The sequence below is a fragment of the Agelaius phoeniceus genome, chromosome 3 (genome assembly GCF_051311805.1).
Source record: "Agelaius phoeniceus isolate bAgePho1 chromosome 3, bAgePho1.hap1, whole genome shotgun sequence".
In the NCBI taxonomy this organism is placed as follows: Eukaryota; Metazoa; Chordata; class Aves; order Passeriformes; family Icteridae; genus Agelaius; species Agelaius phoeniceus.
This window is the reverse complement of record NC_135267.1, coordinates 752,691-771,801: the sequence shown is the minus strand read 5'-3', so window position 1 is coordinate 771,801 and position 19,111 is coordinate 752,691. Positions and strand designations below refer to the sequence as shown.

Genomic DNA, 19,111 nt, shown 5'->3' with positions numbered 1-19,111 from the left:
CATCCCAATCCCGCATTCCAACGCCGCATCCTTCATCCCACATCCCGATCCCACAAGCCGGTTCTGCATTCCGATGCAGCATCCCTGTCCCGCATCCTTCATTCCGCGCCCCGGTGCTGCCCCCGATCCCCGCATCCCGGGCTCAGCACAAAGGCCGCACTACAGCTCCCGGCGTGCCCGGGGGGGCCGGCGGCGCTCCCGCCCGCGCCTGCGGGTGCGCGGCCGCGGGAGCGCGCTCGGGGGGGCGCGGGCGCGGCTGCGGGAGCGCGCACCAATCGCGGCGCGGCCGCGCCCCGCCCCGGCCCGCCCCGCCCGCCCCATCCCCGCACCGGGCGGGGCGCAGCGGCCGCGCTGCCATGAGCGAGCGCCCGGCGGGGCCGCCCCGCCGCGCCCCGGCCGCCCGCGCCCCCCGCCCCGGCCCCGCCCGCTCCGCCCCGGCCCCGGCCCCGGCCCCGGCCTCGGCCCCGGGGATGCCGCGGGGGCGGCGCGGCTGAGCCCCCCAGCCCCGCTGCGCCGCCGGCCCCGCCCGCCGCCGCCATGGCCGGTAAGCCCCGCAGCGGCTGCGAGGCGCTCCGGGTGGTGGCCCGGTGCCGGCCCATGAGCCGGCGGGAGGAGGCGGCGGGATACGAGCGCGTCCTGGAGCTGGACGTGAAGCTGGGCCAGGTGAGCATCCGCAACCCCCGCGCCGCCCCCGGGGAGCTGCCCAAGACCTTCACCTTCGACGCCGTGTACGACGCCAGCTCCAAGCAGGCCGACCTCTACGATGAGACCGTGCGGCCGCTCATCGACTCGGTGCTGCAGGGCTTCAACGGCACCGTCTTCGCCTACGGCCAGACCGGCACCGGCAAGACCTACACCATGCAGGGCGCCTGGGCGGAGCCCGAGAAGCGCGGCATCATCCCCAGCGCCTTCGAGCACATCTTCACCCACATCTCCCGCTCGCAGAACCAGCAGTACCTGGTGAGGGCCTCGTACCTGGAGATCTACCAGGAGGAGATCAGGGACCTCCTCGCCAAGGACCAGAGCAAGAAGCTGGAGCTGAAGGAGAACCCCGAGACCGGGGTGTACATCAAGGACCTCTCGTCCTTCGTGACCAAGAACGTCAAGGAGATCGAGCACGTGATGAACCTGGGCAGCCAGACGCGCTCCGTGGGCAGCACCAACATGAACGAGCACAGCTCGCGCTCCCACGCCATCTTCCTGATCACCATCGAGTGCAGCGAGACGGGCCCGGACGGCGAGGAGCACATCCGCGTGGGCAAGCTCAACCTCGTGGACCTGGCCGGCAGCGAGCGCCAGAACAAAATGGGGGCCCACGGAGAGCGCCCCAAGGAGGCCTCCAAGATCAACCTCTCCCTCTCGGCCCTGGGCAACGTCATCTCGGCGCTGGTGGACGGCCGGAGCACGCACATCCCCTACCGGGACTCCAAGCTCACCCGCCTGCTGCAGGACTCCCTCGGGGGCAACGCCAAGACAATCATGGTGGCCACCTTGGGCCCGGCCTCGCACAGCTACGACGAGAGCCTCTCCACCCTCAGGTTCGCCAACAGGGCCAAGAACATCAAGAACAAGCCCCGGGTGAACGAGGACCCCAAGGACACCTTGCTGCGGGAGTTCCAGGAGGAGATCGTGCGGCTGAAAGCCCAGCTGGAGAAACGCGGGATGCTGGGCAAGAAGAGGAGGAGGAGCAGCCGGAGGAAGAAAGCAATGGACGGAGAGGGCACCGTGGACAATGAAGGGGAGGACGAGAATGAGGATGGCCTGGAGAAGACCATGGAGAATTACTTGAAGGAGCAGAAGGAGAGGCTGGAAGAGGAGAAAGCCGCTATCCAGGATGACCACAGCCTGGTGAGTGAGGAGAAGCAGAAGCTGCTCCAGGAGAAGGAGAAGATGATAGAGGACCTGCGGAAGGAGCAGGAGGCCACGGAGCTGCTGGCCATCAAGTACAAGGTTTGTGTTGCCAAGCATGGTGGTGACAAATGGGGCCGGGGTGCCTGCCGTGCCCCCCAGCCTCTGGTGTGGAGTGGGAATGGATCCCAAGCAGGGAGCCTGAGGGAGGTGCCCACCGTGTGCCCAGCAAGGGAGCCTCCCAAGTGAGGGGACCAGGCAGGGTCCCCAAGGGCAGCCCCAGGCTCTGGCTGGCCCTCAGACCTGCGTGGGGACACTGTGGGGACCTGTGTGGGAGCTGCAGGGAGTGGCAGGGAAGGGCCACAGGGGAGAGGGTCACTGTGGCACGGGTGTGCTTTGCTCAGCTCTTGTCCCCTTCGGCACAACAAAGCAGCTGGTGTGGGAAGGGGGAGTGATGGGAGTGATGCTGCAGATTCGTCCCTGCTAGCCTCGGGAGCGAGCCCAGGGCTGGAGCTGGGGACATGGGGCACCTGTCCCCACCTGCCCCCAGTTCTGTGCAGCTCCTGGCTCCCAGTGGGCTCTGTGGGGATGGGCAGGGCCTGGCAGCTCTGCAGGGACCCCATCCCCCTCCCCACCCCAAACCCTTCCTGGCACCCTGAGCCAGGGCAGGGTGGATGGGGGCACCACTGCTGGCTCAGGGATGCTCAGGGCTTTGGTGCTGAGGGTGAGAGGGGCCACGGCATCCCCAGCTGTGCCGGGCTCTGGGGCTGCACCTCCCCCTGCCCCAGCCCTGCTCCTGTCCCCACTGCACTGGGGGGTCCTGACCCCTGCCCCCTGCCTGTGGTGGCCTTGGGGCTGGGACCCCCAGTGGGGAGGGAGCCTTGGCATCACACTCAGCATGGCCCCCGTGGCACAGCCCCTCTGGCACAGCCCCTCTGGCTGGCACTCACTGGGTGCAGGGACTGGGCTGGAGCCCAGGCAGGGAGGGACCCTCTGGTGGGGACATGCCCAGGGTGCCAGGGCTGGGCAGGGGTCTGGACCCTCTCCCATGCCCAGGCTGGTGTTTGTTGCAGCCCCAGGGACACGTGGCCGTGCCCAGGGATGTGTGATTGTGCCCAGGGATGCGTGACCGTGCCTGGGTGCCCGCACAGAGAGCGTGGGATGGCACTGGGACGTGCCACCAGGGCACAGCCGTGGGCTGCTGGCTGGCACAGCGGGTGTCCCGTGACAAGTGTCCCGTGCCAAGTGCCCTGGCACTGCAGGATGCCCGGCCCAGGGGTCTCTGCAGCCATCCCCCATCGCTGTGGGGTGCAGGCTGTGGGGTGCAGGCTGGGCTGGGCTGGCAGCTGTCCAGCACAGTGTCCCTGTCTGGCTCAGCAGGGCTGGCTCAGGGCCACTGTGTGTCCTGGAACTGCTGAGTAACCAGGCAGGGCCGGAGGCAAGATGACACCATGTCCCTTTTGGTGGCCTTTGGGGCTGCTCTGCACACAGGGACCCTCTGACTGTGGGGGTCCAGAACAGTGACAGCAGAGAGGTGTCACCTCAGCGAGCACAAATCCCCCTGTGCCAGAGGGGCACAGCCCCTGGGACACTGTGGGGACACTGGGTGGCCTCAGGGTGCTCGTGGGCAGCTTTGCCACACTGTGGGGCCGGGCAAGGAGCCACTGGCTCTGTAGTGACCATGGCAAAGAGAGCTGAGGTGACAGGGGGACACAGGGTGCCCCCCTCCCCACGGGTGACACACTGCACCCTGCCTTATTGTCACACTGCTGGGTGTGGGCTCTGCCTCTGCCACCCAGCTGGGACATGTGGGACATGGAGCTCAGAGAGGTGGGGTCAGCCTGCCCCAGCAGATGTGCATTGGGCCCCCAGATGTGCTCCTGGCTGCCCTGATGTGCTCCTGGGTGCCCTTATGTGCTCCTGGGCCCCCAGATGTGCTCCTGGCTGCCCTGATGTGCTCCTGGGTGCCCAGATGTGCTCCTGGCTGCCCAGATGTGTGCCCAGGCCGAGGGGCTGTGCCTCAGGGGAGCTGGGTATGGGGTGTGGCTGTTTCCAAGGGCCGTGCCAGGGGCTGAGGCCGAGGTCAGCGGGAGGGAAAGGCCTGGGAAGTTCTTTGGGTGCCGGAAATGAGTTCCTGGGAGAGGCTTAGTGCTAAAGGAGATTGGGAGTCTCCTCCTTAGAGGGAATCAATGCCCTGGCAGGGAGGAAACAGTGGCACTGAGAAACCTCTTAATCTGGCAGGGATGGTGTCAGGGAGGGGATGGCAGTGGCATCATTGTCCCAGCACCCACCTTGTCCCCATCCTGTGCCCCAGCGGGGTCCCCAGGGGACACTCAGCATCAAGGGCAGCAACTGGGACCAAGAACTGGGTTTGGAGGAGAAGGGCTGAGGGGCCCCTGGCACCCCAGTGCCCCCAGCCCTGGCAGGGGATGGCACAGACCGGGTGGGGGGCTGCCCTTGGGGGTGTCAGCCCCCAGCAGAGCACCCAGCCTGGGGCACCCATCCAAAGGGAGGAGGGTGGGATCCCCAGGGTCAGGGGCGCTGGCTGGGGCACCCAAGGCTTTGGGAGTGTCGCCTGGGTGCTGCTGGCACAGCTGTGGGGGTGTCCCCTGGGGCTGCTGGCACAGCTCTGGGGGTGTCCCCTGGGTGCTGCTGGCATGGCTGTGGGGGTGTCCCCTGGGGCTGCTGGCACAGCTGTGGGGTGTCCCCTGGGTGCTACTGGCACAGCTGTGGGGGTGTCCCCTGGGTTCCCCCAGAGCCCACAATGCATCCCCTGCAGCTGGAAGAGGAAAACTGGGGGGAATAGCATGGAAATAGAGCCTTGCCCCAGGCAGGTGTGGGTGGGGATGGGGGCCACAGGTTTGCCAAAGCCCCCAGTCTGTGCACAGCACCCCCATGGAGACCCCTGCCCAGGGACAGGTGACAGCAGCACCATGACCACCGTGTGCCCCCCCGGTGCTGGCACCGCCCTTGGGGTGCCCTGGTGGCCCTGCTGTCCCCCAGGGCTGTGGCCATGGCAGTGGGGAGGGGAGCAGGCCCTGTGAGGAGCAGATCCCCTGGGTCTGGGGGCCAGAGGGACACAAGGGCTGTGCCCAGGGGGTGAGGGTGGCCACGTGCTGGTGGCAGAGGGGACATTGCAGAGGTGGTGGCTGAGCTGTCTCTGTGGCTGGGACATTGAGTTTTGACGCTGTGTGAGGTGTCCTGGGGACATCTGGGTCTGTCCCTGCTGGCACCCCTGAGGTGCAGCCATGGGGGGCACAGGGTGTCCCCCCCATTTGTCCCCCATGGACACCCTGACATGGGAGCAGGGCTGCAGGGCATGAATACACACACAGAGAGTGTGAACATGGACACACACACAAATACACACACATGGTGTGCACATGGACACAGACAGTGTGCACACACACACACAAATACACACACACAGAGTGTGAACATGGACACAGACACACAAATACACACACACACAAATACACACACACACACAAATACACACACAGAGTGTGCACATGGACACAGAGTGTGCACACACACACAAATACACACACAGAGTGAACATGGACACAGAGAGTGTGCACACACACACACAAATACACACACACAGAGTGTGAACATGGACACAGACACACAAATACACACACAAATACACACAAATACATACACAGAGTGTGCACATGGACACAGAGTGTGCACACACACACAAATACACAAATACACACACAGAGAGTGTGCACATGGACACAGTGTGCACACACACACAAATACACACACACATGGTGTGCACATGGACACACACAGTGTGCACACACACACACAAATACACACACACAGAGAGTGTGAACATGGACACGGACAGAGTGTGCAAACACACACAAATACACACAGAGTGTGCACACATACACAGTGGGCACTTACACACACAAATACACACAGTGTGCACATACACACACAGTGTTCCCACACAGAGTGTGCACACACACACTGCACATAAACACACATACATACAGTGTGCACATAGAGACACACACACAGAGTGCACACACAGTGTGCACACAGACTCAGAGTGTGCACACACACAAATACACAGACACTGTGCACACAGACACAGTGTGCACACACACACAGAGTGCACACACACACTGTGTATATAAACACACACATACAATGTGCACATAGACACACACAGTGTGCACATACACACACAGGCACACACAGAGTGCATACACACACAGTGTGCACACAGACACAGACATACATTGTGCATGTACACACACACACAGTGTGCACATAGACACACACAGTGTGCACATAGACACACAGTGTGCAAATACACACAGAGTGCACATACACAGGCAGTGTGTACATAGACACACACAGTGTGCACATACACACAGACACACACAGTGCATACACACACAGTGTGCACACAGACACACAACGTGCATATAGACACACACACAGTGTGCACATAGACACACAGTGTGCAAATACACACAGAGTGCACATACACAGTGTGTACATAGACACACACAGTGTGCACATACACACACACAGACACACACAGAGTGCATACACACACAGTGTGCACACAGACACAGACACACAGTGTGCACATAGACACACACAGTGTGCACATAGACACACAGTGTGCAAATACACACAGAGTGCACATACACAGGCAGTGTGTACATAGACACACACAGTGTGCACATACACACACACAGGCACACACAGAGTGCATACACACACACAGTGTGCACACAGACACACAACGTGCATATAGACACACGCATACAGTGTGCACGTACACATACAGTGTGCACATAGACACACAGTGTGCAAATACACACAGAGTGCACATACACAGTGTGTACATAGACACACACAGTGTGCACATAATACAGTGCACTCACACATACACACACACAGTGTGCACATACACACACACAGTGCACACACACACACACAGTGTGCACATACACACACACGGTGTGCACATACATACACACACACACAGTGCACACACACACACACACACAGTGTGCACATACACACACAGTGTGCACATACACACACACAGTGTGCACATACACACACAGTGTGCACATACACACACACAGTGTGCACACACACACACACACAGTGTGCACATACACACACACACAGTGCACACACACACACACAGTGTGCACATACACACACACAGTGTGCACATACACACACACGGTGTGCACACACACACAGTGTGCACATACACACACACAGTGTGCACATACACACACACGGTGTGCACACACACACAGTGTGCACATACACACACAGAGTGCACACACACACACACAGTGTGCACATACATACACACACACACAGTGCACACACACACACACAGTGTGCACATACACACACACATGGTGTGCACAGACACCTGGTGCTCCCACACATACCAATGTGTGTGTGAACGTGCTCAGCCTGGCACAGGATGTGCTCCCTGTGTGTGTGTATTTGGCATTTCTGTGTGCACAGCCCCTGTGCGTATATTTGTGTGTTTGTGTGTTTGTGCATTTCTGTGTGCACAGCCCCTGTGTGTATGTTTGTGTGTTTGTGCATTTCTTGTTCACAGGCCCATTTCTGTGTGCACAGCCCCTGTGTGTGTATATGTACTTGTGTGTATTTGTGTGTGTTTATGTGTGCACAGCCCCATTTCTGTGTCCACAGCCCGTTTGTGTGTGTGCATTTTGGTGTGTTTGTGCATTTCTGTGTGCCCAGCCCCATTTCTGTGTGTATTTGTGTGTATTTGTGTATGTTTATGTGTGTGTTTATGCATTTCTGTGTGCCAGCCCGATGGGGCGGGGTCTGGCCTGCAGCTGCTGCCCATCCCATCCCATCCCATCCCATCCCATCCCATCCCATCCCATCCCATCCCATCCCATCCCATCCCATCCCATCCCATCCCATCCCATCCCATCCCATCCCTGCCCATCCCATCCCACCCCATCCCATCCCATCCCATCCCATCCCATCCCTGCCCATCCCATCCCACCCCATCCCATCCCATCCCATCCCATCCCATCCCATCTCATCCCATCCCTGGAGTCCCAGCTGTGCCAGGGCAGGGCAGCCCTTTCCAGCTGGGAATTGTTCCCAATGTCCAATCTAATCATGAACAGCCTCCTCCTCCTCAGCAGCAGGGCTCTGAGCAGAGGGACACTGAACCTCCCACATCCCTGAGAGCAGGGCTGGGGACAGGGATCAGGGATGGGAACAGGGATCAGGGATGGGGACAGGGATCAGGGGTGGGGACAGGGATCGGGGATGGGGACAGGGATCAGGGGTAGGGACAGGGATCGGGGATGGGGACAGGGATCGGGGATGGGGACAGGGATGGGGGATAGGGACAGGGATCAGGGGTAGGGACAGGGATCGGGGATGGGGACAGGGATCAGGGGTAGGGACAGGGATCGGGGATGGGGACAGGGATCGGGGATGGGGACAGGGATCAGGGGTAGGGACAGGGATCGGGGATGGGGACAGGGATCGGGGATGGGGACAGGGATGGGGGATAGGGACAGGGGTCAGGGGTAGGGACAGGGATCAGGGATAGGGACAGGGATCGGGGATGGGGACAGGGATCGGGGATGGGGACAGGGATCAGGGATGGGGACAGGGATCAGGGCTGGGGACAGGGATCGGGAATGGGGACAGGGATCAGGGATCAGGGACAGAGATCAGGGATGGGAACAGGGATCAAGGATGGGGGTGACCATTAGGGATTAGGGATGGGGTTCACCACCAGGGATCAGGGATGGGGACAGGGATCAGGGATGGGGGTGACCATCAGGGATGGGGTTCACCACCAGGGATCAGGGGTGGGGACAGGGATCAGGGGTAGGAGTGACCAGCAGGGATCAGGAATAGGGGTGACCACACAATCAGGGATGTGGTCACACCCAGTGAGGGTGGCATGGGGCAAAGCCCCCGGGCAGGGGTGGGGATGGCAGCCCTGACCCCTGCCCTGTCCCCCTGTCCCCTGCAGGCCATGGAGAGCAAGCTGCTGATCGGGGGCAGGACCATCGTGGACCACACCAACGAGCAGCAGAAGATGCTGGAGCTGAGGCGGCAGGAGATCGCCGAGCAGGTACCAGGGAGGGGGTGACAGGGCTGTCCTGGGGGTGTTCTGGGGGTGTCCTGGGGGTGTCCTGGGGGTGTCCTCCCTGTCCCCATGCCGGTCCCAGCCGTGTCCCTGCCCCACAGAAACGCCGGGAGCGGGAGATGCAGCAGGAGATGCTGCTGAGGGACGAGGAGACCATGGAGCTGCGCGAGACCTACACGTCCCTGCAGCAGGAGGTGGAGATCAAAACCAAGAAGCTCAAGAAGGTGAGAGCATGGCAGGTGGGGACAGGGACGAGGAGGTCCCTCCTGGGGACAGGGCTGAGGTGCTGCTGTCCCCTCCCAGCTCTATGCCAAGCTGCAGGCGGTGAAGGCTGAGATCCAGGACCAGCACGATGAGTACATCCGCGTGCGCCAGGACCTGGAGGAGGCCCAGAACGAGCAGACGAGGGAGCTGAAGCTCAAGTAGGTGTTGGGGTGTTGGTGAGGGGCTTGGGGGTCCCCTGGACCAGGTGGCCATGAAGAAATGGGTGTGCAGAGCTGGGATGGGGGGCTCAGAGCAGGATTGGGGTGTTAGAACAGGTTTGGGGTGCTCAGAGCAGGGTTGGGGTGCTCAGAGCAGGATTGGGGTGTTAGAACAGGTTTGGGGTGCTCAGAGCAGGGCTGGGGGTCTCAGAGCAAGGCTGGGGTGCTCGTAGCAGGTTTGGGATGCTCAGAGCAGGCTCAGAAACTCAGAGCAGGGTTGGGGGCTCAGAGCAGTGTTTGGGGTGCTCAGAGCAAGACTTGGGCTCAGAGCAGGGTTGGGGTCCTCAGAGTAGGACTCAGCGACTCAGAGCAGGGCTCAGGAGCTCAGATCCAGGTTGGGGGGGGCTCAAAGTAGGGCTCAGGGGCTCAGAGCAGGGCTGGGGGGCTCAGAGGCTCAGAGTGGGTACAGAACTGGAGGGATTGACCCCACCCAGAGACAGGGACAGCCGAGCCCTGCCCAGGTGTCAGAGGTGGCACAAGGTGTGGCACTGGGGGCAGCAGCACAGGGGGCGTCCAAGAGTTGCCAGGAAAAGGGGAAAAACCAGAAAATGTTCCAGCACAAACCCTGGCTGTGGCTGAACCTGGGAGGTGACCCCCGAGGCCACCCCTGGTGACCTGCTCTGGCCCCCACAGCATCCCTAAAGGGACAGCAGCTCTGGGGACTCGGGGTGGCCCCAGCTCCCTGGAGCTCCTGGCTCCCTCCTGGCAGAGTTTTCCCTCCCTGGAGCTCCTGGCTCCCTCCTGGCAGAGTTTTCCCTCCCTCCCTGGAGCTCCTGGCTCCCTCCTGGCAGAGTTTTCCCTCCCTGGAGCTCCTGGCTCTCTCCTGGCAGAGTTTTCCCTCCCTGGAGCTCCTGGCTCCCTCCTGGCAGAGTTTTCCCTCCCTGGAGCTCCTGGCTCTCTCCTGGCAGAGTTTTCCCTCCCTGGAGCTCCTGGCTCCCTCCTGGCAGAGTTTTCCCTCCGGGAGCCTCCCGCAGCTGCAGCTGCAGCTCTGCAGCCCCCGGGGGTTTGTTCTCACTTCAAACACTCCTCTCTCTCTCTCTCTCTCTCTCTCAGCTCTGTAACCCCCCAGCTATTTACAAGCACTGCAGCGTTTGCAGGGTGAAGCAGCTTCACTACAAACAGAATTCCCTCTCCAGTTTTGCCCCTTCTCTCCTCCAGCATGGTTCTGACTGGAAGCCACAGCTCACTGGTGCAACTCCTTGCCTCAAAACAGTTTTTGACAGCTGCTCCACTTGCCCAAAAAACACAGGAGAAAGGATTCCCCCTGGGGTCCACTTGGCATTGCTGAGCTTCCCTTGATTTTCAGGCTGGGCAGTGGAGGAGCAGACACGGCAGGAGGGGAAGGAAGGGTCCTGGTGCTGCCTGGAGCCCCAGAGCTCCTGGGCTCCTCTCTGATGCCGTCCTCTCCTGCCTCTCCCTTTTCCATGGCTGCATCTGTTCCTTCAAGCTCTCCCTTCCCTCACATTTTCATCCCCCGGATGTTTCTTCTCCCTGCCCTGTCTCCTTCTCTTCCTGCCTTTCCCCTCCCTCTGTGCCTGTTTTCTGTCTCCTGCCACGTTAACCCCTTCCTCTCCTGCTCCTGCTCCATCCCTCAGGTATTTGATCATCGAGAATTTCATCCCTCCCGAGGAGAAGAACAAGATCATGAACCGCCTGTACTTCGACGGTGATGAGGAGCAGTGGAAATTCCAGCCGCTGGTTCCCGCCGGAGGGTGCGTCCGGTGTCCCTGTGCCCCTGTGTCCCTGTGTCCCTGTGTCCCTGTCCCTGTGTCCCTGTCCCTGTGTCCCTGTGTCCCTGTCCCCAGGGTATGTCCCTGTGTCCCTGTCCCTGTGTCCCTGTGTCCCTGTCCCTGTGTCCCTGTCCCTGTGTCCCTGTGTCCCTGTCCCTGTCTCCAGGGTATGTCCCTGTGTCCCTGTGTCCCTGTCCCCAGGGTACAGTCCTCGTGTCCCCATCCCTGTCCCCAGCGTACAGTCCCTGTCCCTGTCCTCCTCCCTGTGTCCCTGTCCCTGTCCTTGTCCCCAGGGCGCAGTCCCCATCCCAGGGTACAGTCCTTGTCACTGTGTCCCTGTCCCCAGGGTACAATCCCTGTGTCCCCGTGTCCCTGTCCCCAGGGTGCGTCGCTCTGTCCCTGTGCCTGTCCCTATCCTTGTCCCCAGGGTACAGTCCCTGTGTCCCCATCCCTGTCCCCAGGATACATCCCTGTGTCCCTGTCCCCAGGGCACTGTCCCTGTGTCTCTGTGTCCCTGTCCCCAGGGTATAGTCCCTGTCCCCAGGATACACCCCTGTGTCCCTGTCCCCAGGGCACTGTCCCTGTCCCTGCCAATGCACAGGAGTGGCCCCGGGGCTGTATGACTCCTGTAGGTGCCCATGGGTGTGAATCCCCTCCAAGCCCAGCCCCGCGTGGTCCCTGGGGCGCTGTTGGTCACATCCCCCTCCGTGTGCTCCAGGAGCAGCTCCCAGATGAAGCGGCGCCCGACCTCGGCCGTGGGCTACAAGAGGCCCATCAGCCACTACGCCAGGGTGGCCATGGCCAGGAGATCCCACCCCCGCTTCCGGGTGCGCCAGGGGACAGCGGGGTGGGCACGGGGTGGGCACGGGGTGGGTTAATGGGGTGGGGATGGGGAGGGATGGAGGGATGGACATGGATGGATGGAGGGATGGATCTGGATGGATGGATGATGGATGGATGATGGATGGATGATGGATGGATGGATGGATGGATGGATGGATGGATGGATGATGGATGGACATGGATGGATGGGGGATGGATGGATGTGTGGATGGATGGATGTGGGTGGGTAGGGATGGATGGATGGATGATGGATGGATGGACATGTATGGATACATGGATGGATGAACATGGATGGATGGAGGGATGGACATGGATGGATGGATGGATGGATGGATGGATGGATGGATGGATGGATGGATGGATGGATGGGGGATGGATGGATGGATGGATGGACATGGATGGATGTGTGGGTGGAGGTGTATGAATGTGTAGATGGATGGATCCATGGGTGGATGTGGATGGATGTGTGATGGGTGTGTATGAATATGTGGGTTGGTGGGTGGATGGATGGGCATGGATGGATGAATGGATGTGGAGGGTAGGGACGGATGGATGGATGTAGATGGATGGAGGGATGGATGGACATGGATAGATGTGTGGATGGAGGTGTGTGAATGCGTGGATGAATGGATCCATGGATATGGATGGATGTGTGGGTGGATGTGCGTGAATGTGTGGATGGGTGGGTGGATGGATGGATGGACATGGATGGATGTGTGGATGGAGATACATGGATGGATGGATGGATGGATCCATGGATGGATGTGGATGGAGGTGTGTGAATGTGTGGATGGGTGGTGGATGGATGGATGTGTGGATGGAGATATATGGATGGATTGATCCATGGATGGATGGATGGATGGATGGATGGATCCATGGATGGATGAATGGATGGATGTGGATGGAGGTGTGTGAATGTGTGGATGGGTGGGTGGATGGATGGATGGATCCATGGATGGATGTGGATGGAGGTGTGTGAATGTGTGGATGGGTGGGTGGATGGATGGGCATGGATGGATGTGTGGATGGAGCTATATGGATGGATGGATGGATGGATGGATCCATGGATGGATGTGGATGGAGGTGTGTGAATGTGTGGATGGGTGGGTGGGTAGATGGATGGAGGTGATTGGAGAGCTAGAGGTGGGTGGATGAAGGCCGATGGTGACTGGATGGGTGGAGGGATGGATAACCCTGGAAGGGAAGATGGAGTAAACAAGCTCACAAGGATCTGGGATACACCAATCCAAGCTCCCAGCTTTATCTCCCAGCTCCAGTCCTGGAGCTCCTGGCTCTCCTGCCATTGGAGGGGACAGCTGTGGGACAGGCTGGGAGATCCAGAGCAGAGCCTTGAGCCCACAGCCCAGTGCCAGGGCAGCCAGGAGAGGATCCCGCTGCCCCAGCAGTGCGGCTCACCGAGCCGGGGCCGTGTCCTCCCCACGGTGACTCCGTGCTGGCTGTCCCCTGGGCAGGCTGAGAACATCATGTTCCTGGAGCTGGACCTGTCCCCCCCGGCCATCTTCGAGTTTGAGCGCAGCAGGGACCCCGCGGCGGAGCAGGACCCGCGGGCGCTGCACCTGGAGCGCCTGATGCACCTGGACAGCCTCCTGGAGCGGCCGGCGGCCTCCCGTGTGCGCAAATCCCGCTCCTGGTGGGTGACAGCGGCGCGGGGACACGGCTGGCACCTGCTGGGGGGGACGGGGGGCGCTGGGGCAGGCAGAGCGGGAGAGGCCCCGTCCCGTCGGGGCTGAGCCTGCCCGGGAGCTGCGGCTGTGCTGAGATTGAAATGCTGCTGAGGCTGTGCTGGGAAACAGCAGCTTGGGAAGGAGGGACCTGGGGCTGCTGGACAGAGCCCAGAGGAGCCCCAGAGCTGCTCCAGGGCTGGGGGTGGGAGAGCTGGGGGTGCTCACCTGGAGAGGAGAAAGATCCAGGGAGAGCTCAGAGCCCCTGGCAGGGCCTGAAGGGGCTCCAGGAGAGCTGCAGAGGGACTGGGGACAAGGCCTGCAGGGACAGGAGCCAGGGAATGGCTCCCAGTGCCAGAGGGCAGGGCTGGATGGGATCTTGGGAATGGGGAATTGTGCCCTGGCAGGGTGGGCAGGCCCTGGCACAGGGTGCCCAGCCTGGATCCCTGGCAGTGCCCAAGGCCAGGCTGGACATTGGGGCTGGGTCACCCTGGCACAGTGGGAGGTGTCCCTGCCATGGCAGGGGTGGCACTGGATGAATTGTAAGACCCAAAACCATTCCATGATATTCCTATTTCCCAGACCCAAAGTATCCTCCCACCCAGCAAGGGGTGCCCTTAGGTGCTGCCTGCACGGCAAAGGACCAGGCAAAGGGCTGGATTTTGGGCAGGGTGGGATGGCAGGGCAGGGCAGCAGCCCCACAGTGTCTCTGTGTCCCCAGGTGCCAGACGCCGCGGTCGCTGCCCTCCTCCACCACCCACGTGTCCCTGGCCTCCAGCTCCGCGGGTGCCGCCCCTCTGCCGGCCCAGGAGTGACCGCCTGGACGCCTCGTCCCGGACTGAGCCCCCGAGGGCCGAGGGGGGCCCGGCCCAGCGGCCCCAGCTCGTCCTTGTCCTCAGCTACTTTGTGTGTGTTTGTGCGAGACACGAACGGCCCCGGGCCAGGGCGGTTGCCCCTCCCTCCTTCCCTCCCTCCCTCTCTCCTCCCCTCCCTCCGCCCCCCTGATCCGGATCTGTCACTTTATTTATTTAACCTATTTATTTATGGAGCGGAGGCAGGATTTGTGCTCGGACTGATGGACATCCAGGCTGGCAGTGGGCACCGTGCTGACCCCCCCGGGGTTTGCCCAGCTCCCAGCCCTGCCCACACCGCCTGGCACAGGGCTGGGCACGGGGCAGCACCAGGACACTGCTCCATCCCAGCAGGAGGGACACGGGCCCCTCTGCAGGAGCTTTGGCAGAGGCTCAGGCTGCCCTGGCCCCTGGTGCTGGCTTTGCCGTGCTGGATCCCAGGGAATTTGGAGATTTCTGCGTGGATTGGGAGACTTCGTGGTGGCAGTGCCTTGTCAGAGTCCCCCAGAGGGACTCCCCAGCCTGCATCGACTCTGGTGGCAGCAGGGACACCTCACCCACTGCGGGCACGGCTGGCACTGCAGGAGCACCAGCTCCATCCACGGGGCTTGCAGAGTCACCAGACCAAGTCACCCAAAGGCCAGGGCTTTGTCCAGCCGTGCCACGCCCTGGGGACACTCTGGGGACACTGGAGACAGCCCCACCGAGGCTCCCATCGCTGACCGTGGGTGTGCAGCTCCTGACGCGGCCCGAGGTGGAAATCTGGAAATCTGGAAATCTCCACCCACTTCCAGCCCCTCCAGGGACACGCCCAGCCTGGGAGCAGCGCTGCCTGCCGAGCTCCGGGCTGCCAGAGGCTCCACCTGCAGCTAAAGGGACAGGGAAATGTGGGACGAGGAGGTGACACCCAGGGCAGCGATGGCATCGCTGTGCCCTGGACAATGGCACACGGAGGTCGCCTCTGTCACATCCTGCTTGGGACAAATTCCCTGGTGGGTTGTGGAGGACTGGATGTGGAATGGTGGTGGCTAAGAGGGGGAAGCCACCAGGGCTCTGGGGGTTGGCTCCTGCCCCAGCAGCTGCAGGGACAGCACTTGTGGAGGGTGGAGGGAAGCTGGTGAAGCAGCTCTGGTGTCCCTGGGATGGTGGAGGTGGGGACATCCCTGTGATGGATGAGGGAGCGACCCCTGGCTCTCCTGGGTCAGCAAAGGACTGGACAGGGAGGATTGCAGGTGGAAAATGTCCCCTGGAAACAAAGAGAATTCCTGCACAGGGTGGATGAGGTTGGAAGGGACCCTGGAGCAGTTACTCAGGGATGTGGCCAGGTGGGTTTGGGATCTCCCAGGGAAGGAGACCCCAGCACTGTTCTGGGCAGGCTGTTCTTGGCTGTTGGCCTGGTCCCTGCTCCCCTCAGTGCTCCTGCACTCTGGACAGGGGTGAGGGAAGGGGGGGGAGCAAGGCACAGGCCTGGAATGGGGACATCCAGAGGGAAGCAGGAGCTGTGCTGAGCTCAGCTCCCTCAGCAGCCGTGTCCCATCCCCACGTGGCTGTGCTGGGCCATCCACTGCCCCTCCCAGCTGTCCTGACACATCCCTGCCCTGCCCTGCCCTTCCATGTAACACTGCCCTGCCTCGAGCTCTCCATGATTGCCCTCTGCTCCCCCCTTCCCTTTCCCTCTGTGCCCCATAACAACACCCTGTTCTGTGCCCCATAACAACACCCTGTTCTGTGCCCTATAACAACACCCTGTTCTGTGCCCCACAACACCCTGTTCTGTGCCCCATAACCCCCTGTTCTGTGCCCCATAACAACACCCTGTTCTGTGCCCCACAACAACACCCTGTTCTGTGCCCCACAACCCCCTGTTCTGTCCCTCCAGGACCTCTGTCCCCTTCTCCCCCAGCCTGGCACCTTGGCAGGCTGTACCTTGCTCTGAGGACTGAGCTCCCTCCCCTGGCAGCAGCCAGGCCCAGGCTGTGCTCAGCCTGGCAGGAGGGAGCAGGGAAGGTGTTGGGGGGGTCCCTTCCATGCTGTGGGGTCAGGGCTGGCCACAGGTCCCCCCACAGCCAGGTGTGTCCCAGGGCATCCCCCAGAACGAGCTGGCCCTGGGAAACCATCGCAGCCCTGGCAAGGCCAGGCTGGGCAGGGCTGGGAGCAGCCTGGGACAGTGGAAGGTGGCCCTGCCGTGACAGAGGTGGCACTGGGTGAGCTTTAAAGTCCAGCCCAAACCAGTCTGGGATTCCCTGGTTCTATGGAACACAGTGACTGGGAGAGCTGGTTTGTTATTTCCTAGAAAGCATCTGGGAGTCAGGGTCAGGAAGCACAGACTCAGAATGAGGCGAAGCTTGGGGGGCCTGCAGGAATAAAATTTCCTCCCTTCCTTGTTTTCCAGCAGTCTCCAAAGTGATGAACCAGAGACCTCCTCTGGCCTCTGTTCTCACCCAGGGTGTGGGAAACAACTCAGGAGCTGAGGGTGTCCTCATCCCAGGGCCATGGAGCATCCCAGGAAGGGTGGCTGTGCCCCAGGAAGGGTGGCTGTGCCCAGAAGGGTGGCTGTGCCCAGGAAGGGTGGCTGTGCCCAGGAAGGGTGGCTGTGTTCATGAAGGATTCCTCCAGAAGCCTTTCCAACACAGCTGTGGTCACAGTGGGATCCTCTGGAAGCTTTTCCAGCAGAGCTGTGGTCACAGTGGGATCCTCTGGAGCCCTTCCAGCAGAGCTGTGACCATGCTGGGATCCTCTGGAATTCCAGCAGAGCTGTGGCCATGCTGGGATCCTCTGGAATTCCAGCAGAGCTGTGGCCATGCTGGGATCCTCTGGAGCCCTTCCAGCAGAGCCGTGGCCATGCTGGGATCCTCTGGAATTCCTGCAGAGCCGTGGCCATGCTGGGATCCTCTGGAATTCCAGCAGAGCCGTGGCCATGCTGGGATCCTCTGGAGCCCTTCCAGCAGAACTGTGGCCATGCTGGGATCCTCTGGAATTCCAGCAGAGCTGTGGCCATGCTGGGATCCTCTGGAGCCCTTCCAGCAGGGCTGTGGCCATGCTGGGATCCTCTGGAATTCCAGCAGAGCCGTGGCCATGCCGGGATCCTCTGGAATTCCAGCAGAGCTGTGGCCATGCTGGGATCCTCTGGAGCCCTTCCTGCAGAGCCGTGGCCATGCTGGGATCCTCTGGAATTCCAGCAGAGCCGTGGCCATGCTGGGATCCTCTGGAATTCCAGCAGAGCCGTGGCCATGCTGGGATCCTCTGGAGCCCTTCCAGCAGAGCCGTGGCCATGGTGGGATCCCCTGGAATTCCAGCAGAGCTGTGGCCATGCTGGGACCCTCTGGAATTCCTGCAGAGCCGTGGCCATGCTGGGATCCCCTGTAATTCCAGCAGAGCTGTGGCCATGCTGGGATCCTCTGGAATTCCAGCAGAGCTGTGGCTATGCTGGGATCCTCTGGAGCCCTTCCAGCAGAGCACAGGCTGGGAATCGCCAGCGCAGGGGATGGGATGAGGCACTTCCAGCACCCAAGAGCCGCTCCCGAGCATCCCGAGCCCTCCGTCCTCGTCCAGCGGCGGCGCTGCCGGGGCTGTCCCCGCACACCGGCAGGGCGGGAGCGCTCGGGCACTCGGTGCCGTTCGCTGTCCGTGTGTCCCAGCGGGGCCGCTCCTCGGGGCCGGGGCTTCCTTTCGTTGTTGTTGAACTGTTCTTTTGGGGTTCAGGTTTGGCCGTTTTTCCGCGGGGAGGGGGGTGCGGGTCTGTTGCGGGTTCATGGACAAGGTGAGGGCCTCGATTAGGACCAAATTTTCGTGCCTGTTGCTCTGGTGATTTATTTAGAAATCAAAAGTTTACTGTCTGGTGGCCCATCCTTGTCACTCTATACATAGGACTATACAGGACATATTATAAATATATATATATTATACATAGTGTCGGGAGAGAGGCCGTTCCTGGCGGCATGGACACTCCTCACTGTGCTGTAATGTAGCTTCGAGCCCGCGCTGGGAGCGCCCTCCAGGATGGCAAGGACACAAAATAAAGGAATGAGCATCACTGCCCGGCCTCCGCAGCCTCCTTAGCCCGGCCGGGCCGGGAGCGGCCTCGGCGAGCAGCTGGCACGGAAGGAAGGAAGGAAAGGAGCGAGGATTCCTTCCTTCCCCCGGGATTTGTGCACAGATTCGTGTTCCAGGAGAGATGGAGCTGGCACAAAACCAGGCAGCTCCAGCTCAGGGACACCGGGAAGGGCCCCGGCACAGCCTGGGGCATCACACGGACACAGCTGCGCTGGGGGATGCGAGAGGGGAGGTGGGAGATGGGAGGGATGGGAAAGGGGGAATGGAAAAGGGAGGGATGGAAAAGGGAGGATGGAAAAGGGGGGATGGAAAAGGGGGAGATGGAAAAGGGGAGATGGAAAAGGGGAGCTGGGAAAGGGGAGATGGAAAAGAGAGGGATGGAAAAGGGGGAGATGGAAAAGGGAGAGTTGGGAAAGGGGAGATGGAAAAGGGGAGATGGAAAAGGGAGCTGGGAAAGGGGAGATGGAAA

The 19,111-nt window shown here is 61.2% G+C and overlaps 1 protein-coding gene across 2 annotated transcripts; it reads left to right on the top strand.

Annotated features, from left to right (window-relative positions):
• Positions 1-364: 364 nt before the first annotated feature.
• KIF3C (kinesin family member 3C) lies at positions 365-18,622 on the top strand. Of its 2 annotated transcripts, XR_013181707.1 has the most exons (9): positions 365-1,950; positions 8,885-8,986; positions 9,103-9,225; positions 9,305-9,423; positions 11,079-11,195; positions 11,932-12,040; positions 13,529-13,707; positions 14,460-17,138; positions 17,176-18,622. XR_013181707.1 is itself a non-coding variant. In XM_054653008.2 (8 exons), exons 1-8 carry the CDS (start codon positions 538-540, stop codon positions 14,551-14,553), a joined length of 2,256 nt encoding a protein of 751 aa, XP_054508983.1. In that variant the 5' UTR covers positions 365-537; the 3' UTR covers positions 14,554-18,622. The 2 variants fall into 2 exon arrangements, 1 of the variants encoding a protein (XP_054508983.1); XM_054653008.2 differs by having other exon boundaries at positions 14,460-18,622.
• The last annotated feature ends 489 nt before the right edge of the window (positions 18,623-19,111 follow it).

Excerpts from the sequence above, each read along its gene's own strand:
- KIF3C (XM_054653008.2), top strand. The coding sequence starts at position 538 with ATGGCCGGTAAGCCCCGCAGCGGCTGCGAGGCGCTCCGGGTGGTGGCC. Across the intron at positions 1,951-8,884 it reads TGCTGGCCATCAAGTACAAG|GCCATGGAGAGCAAGCTGCT; the intron begins GTTTGTGTTGCC and ends TGTCCCCTGCAG. Across the intron at positions 9,226-9,304 it reads AAACCAAGAAGCTCAAGAAG|CTCTATGCCAAGCTGCAGGC; the intron begins GTGAGAGCATGG and ends GTCCCCTCCCAG.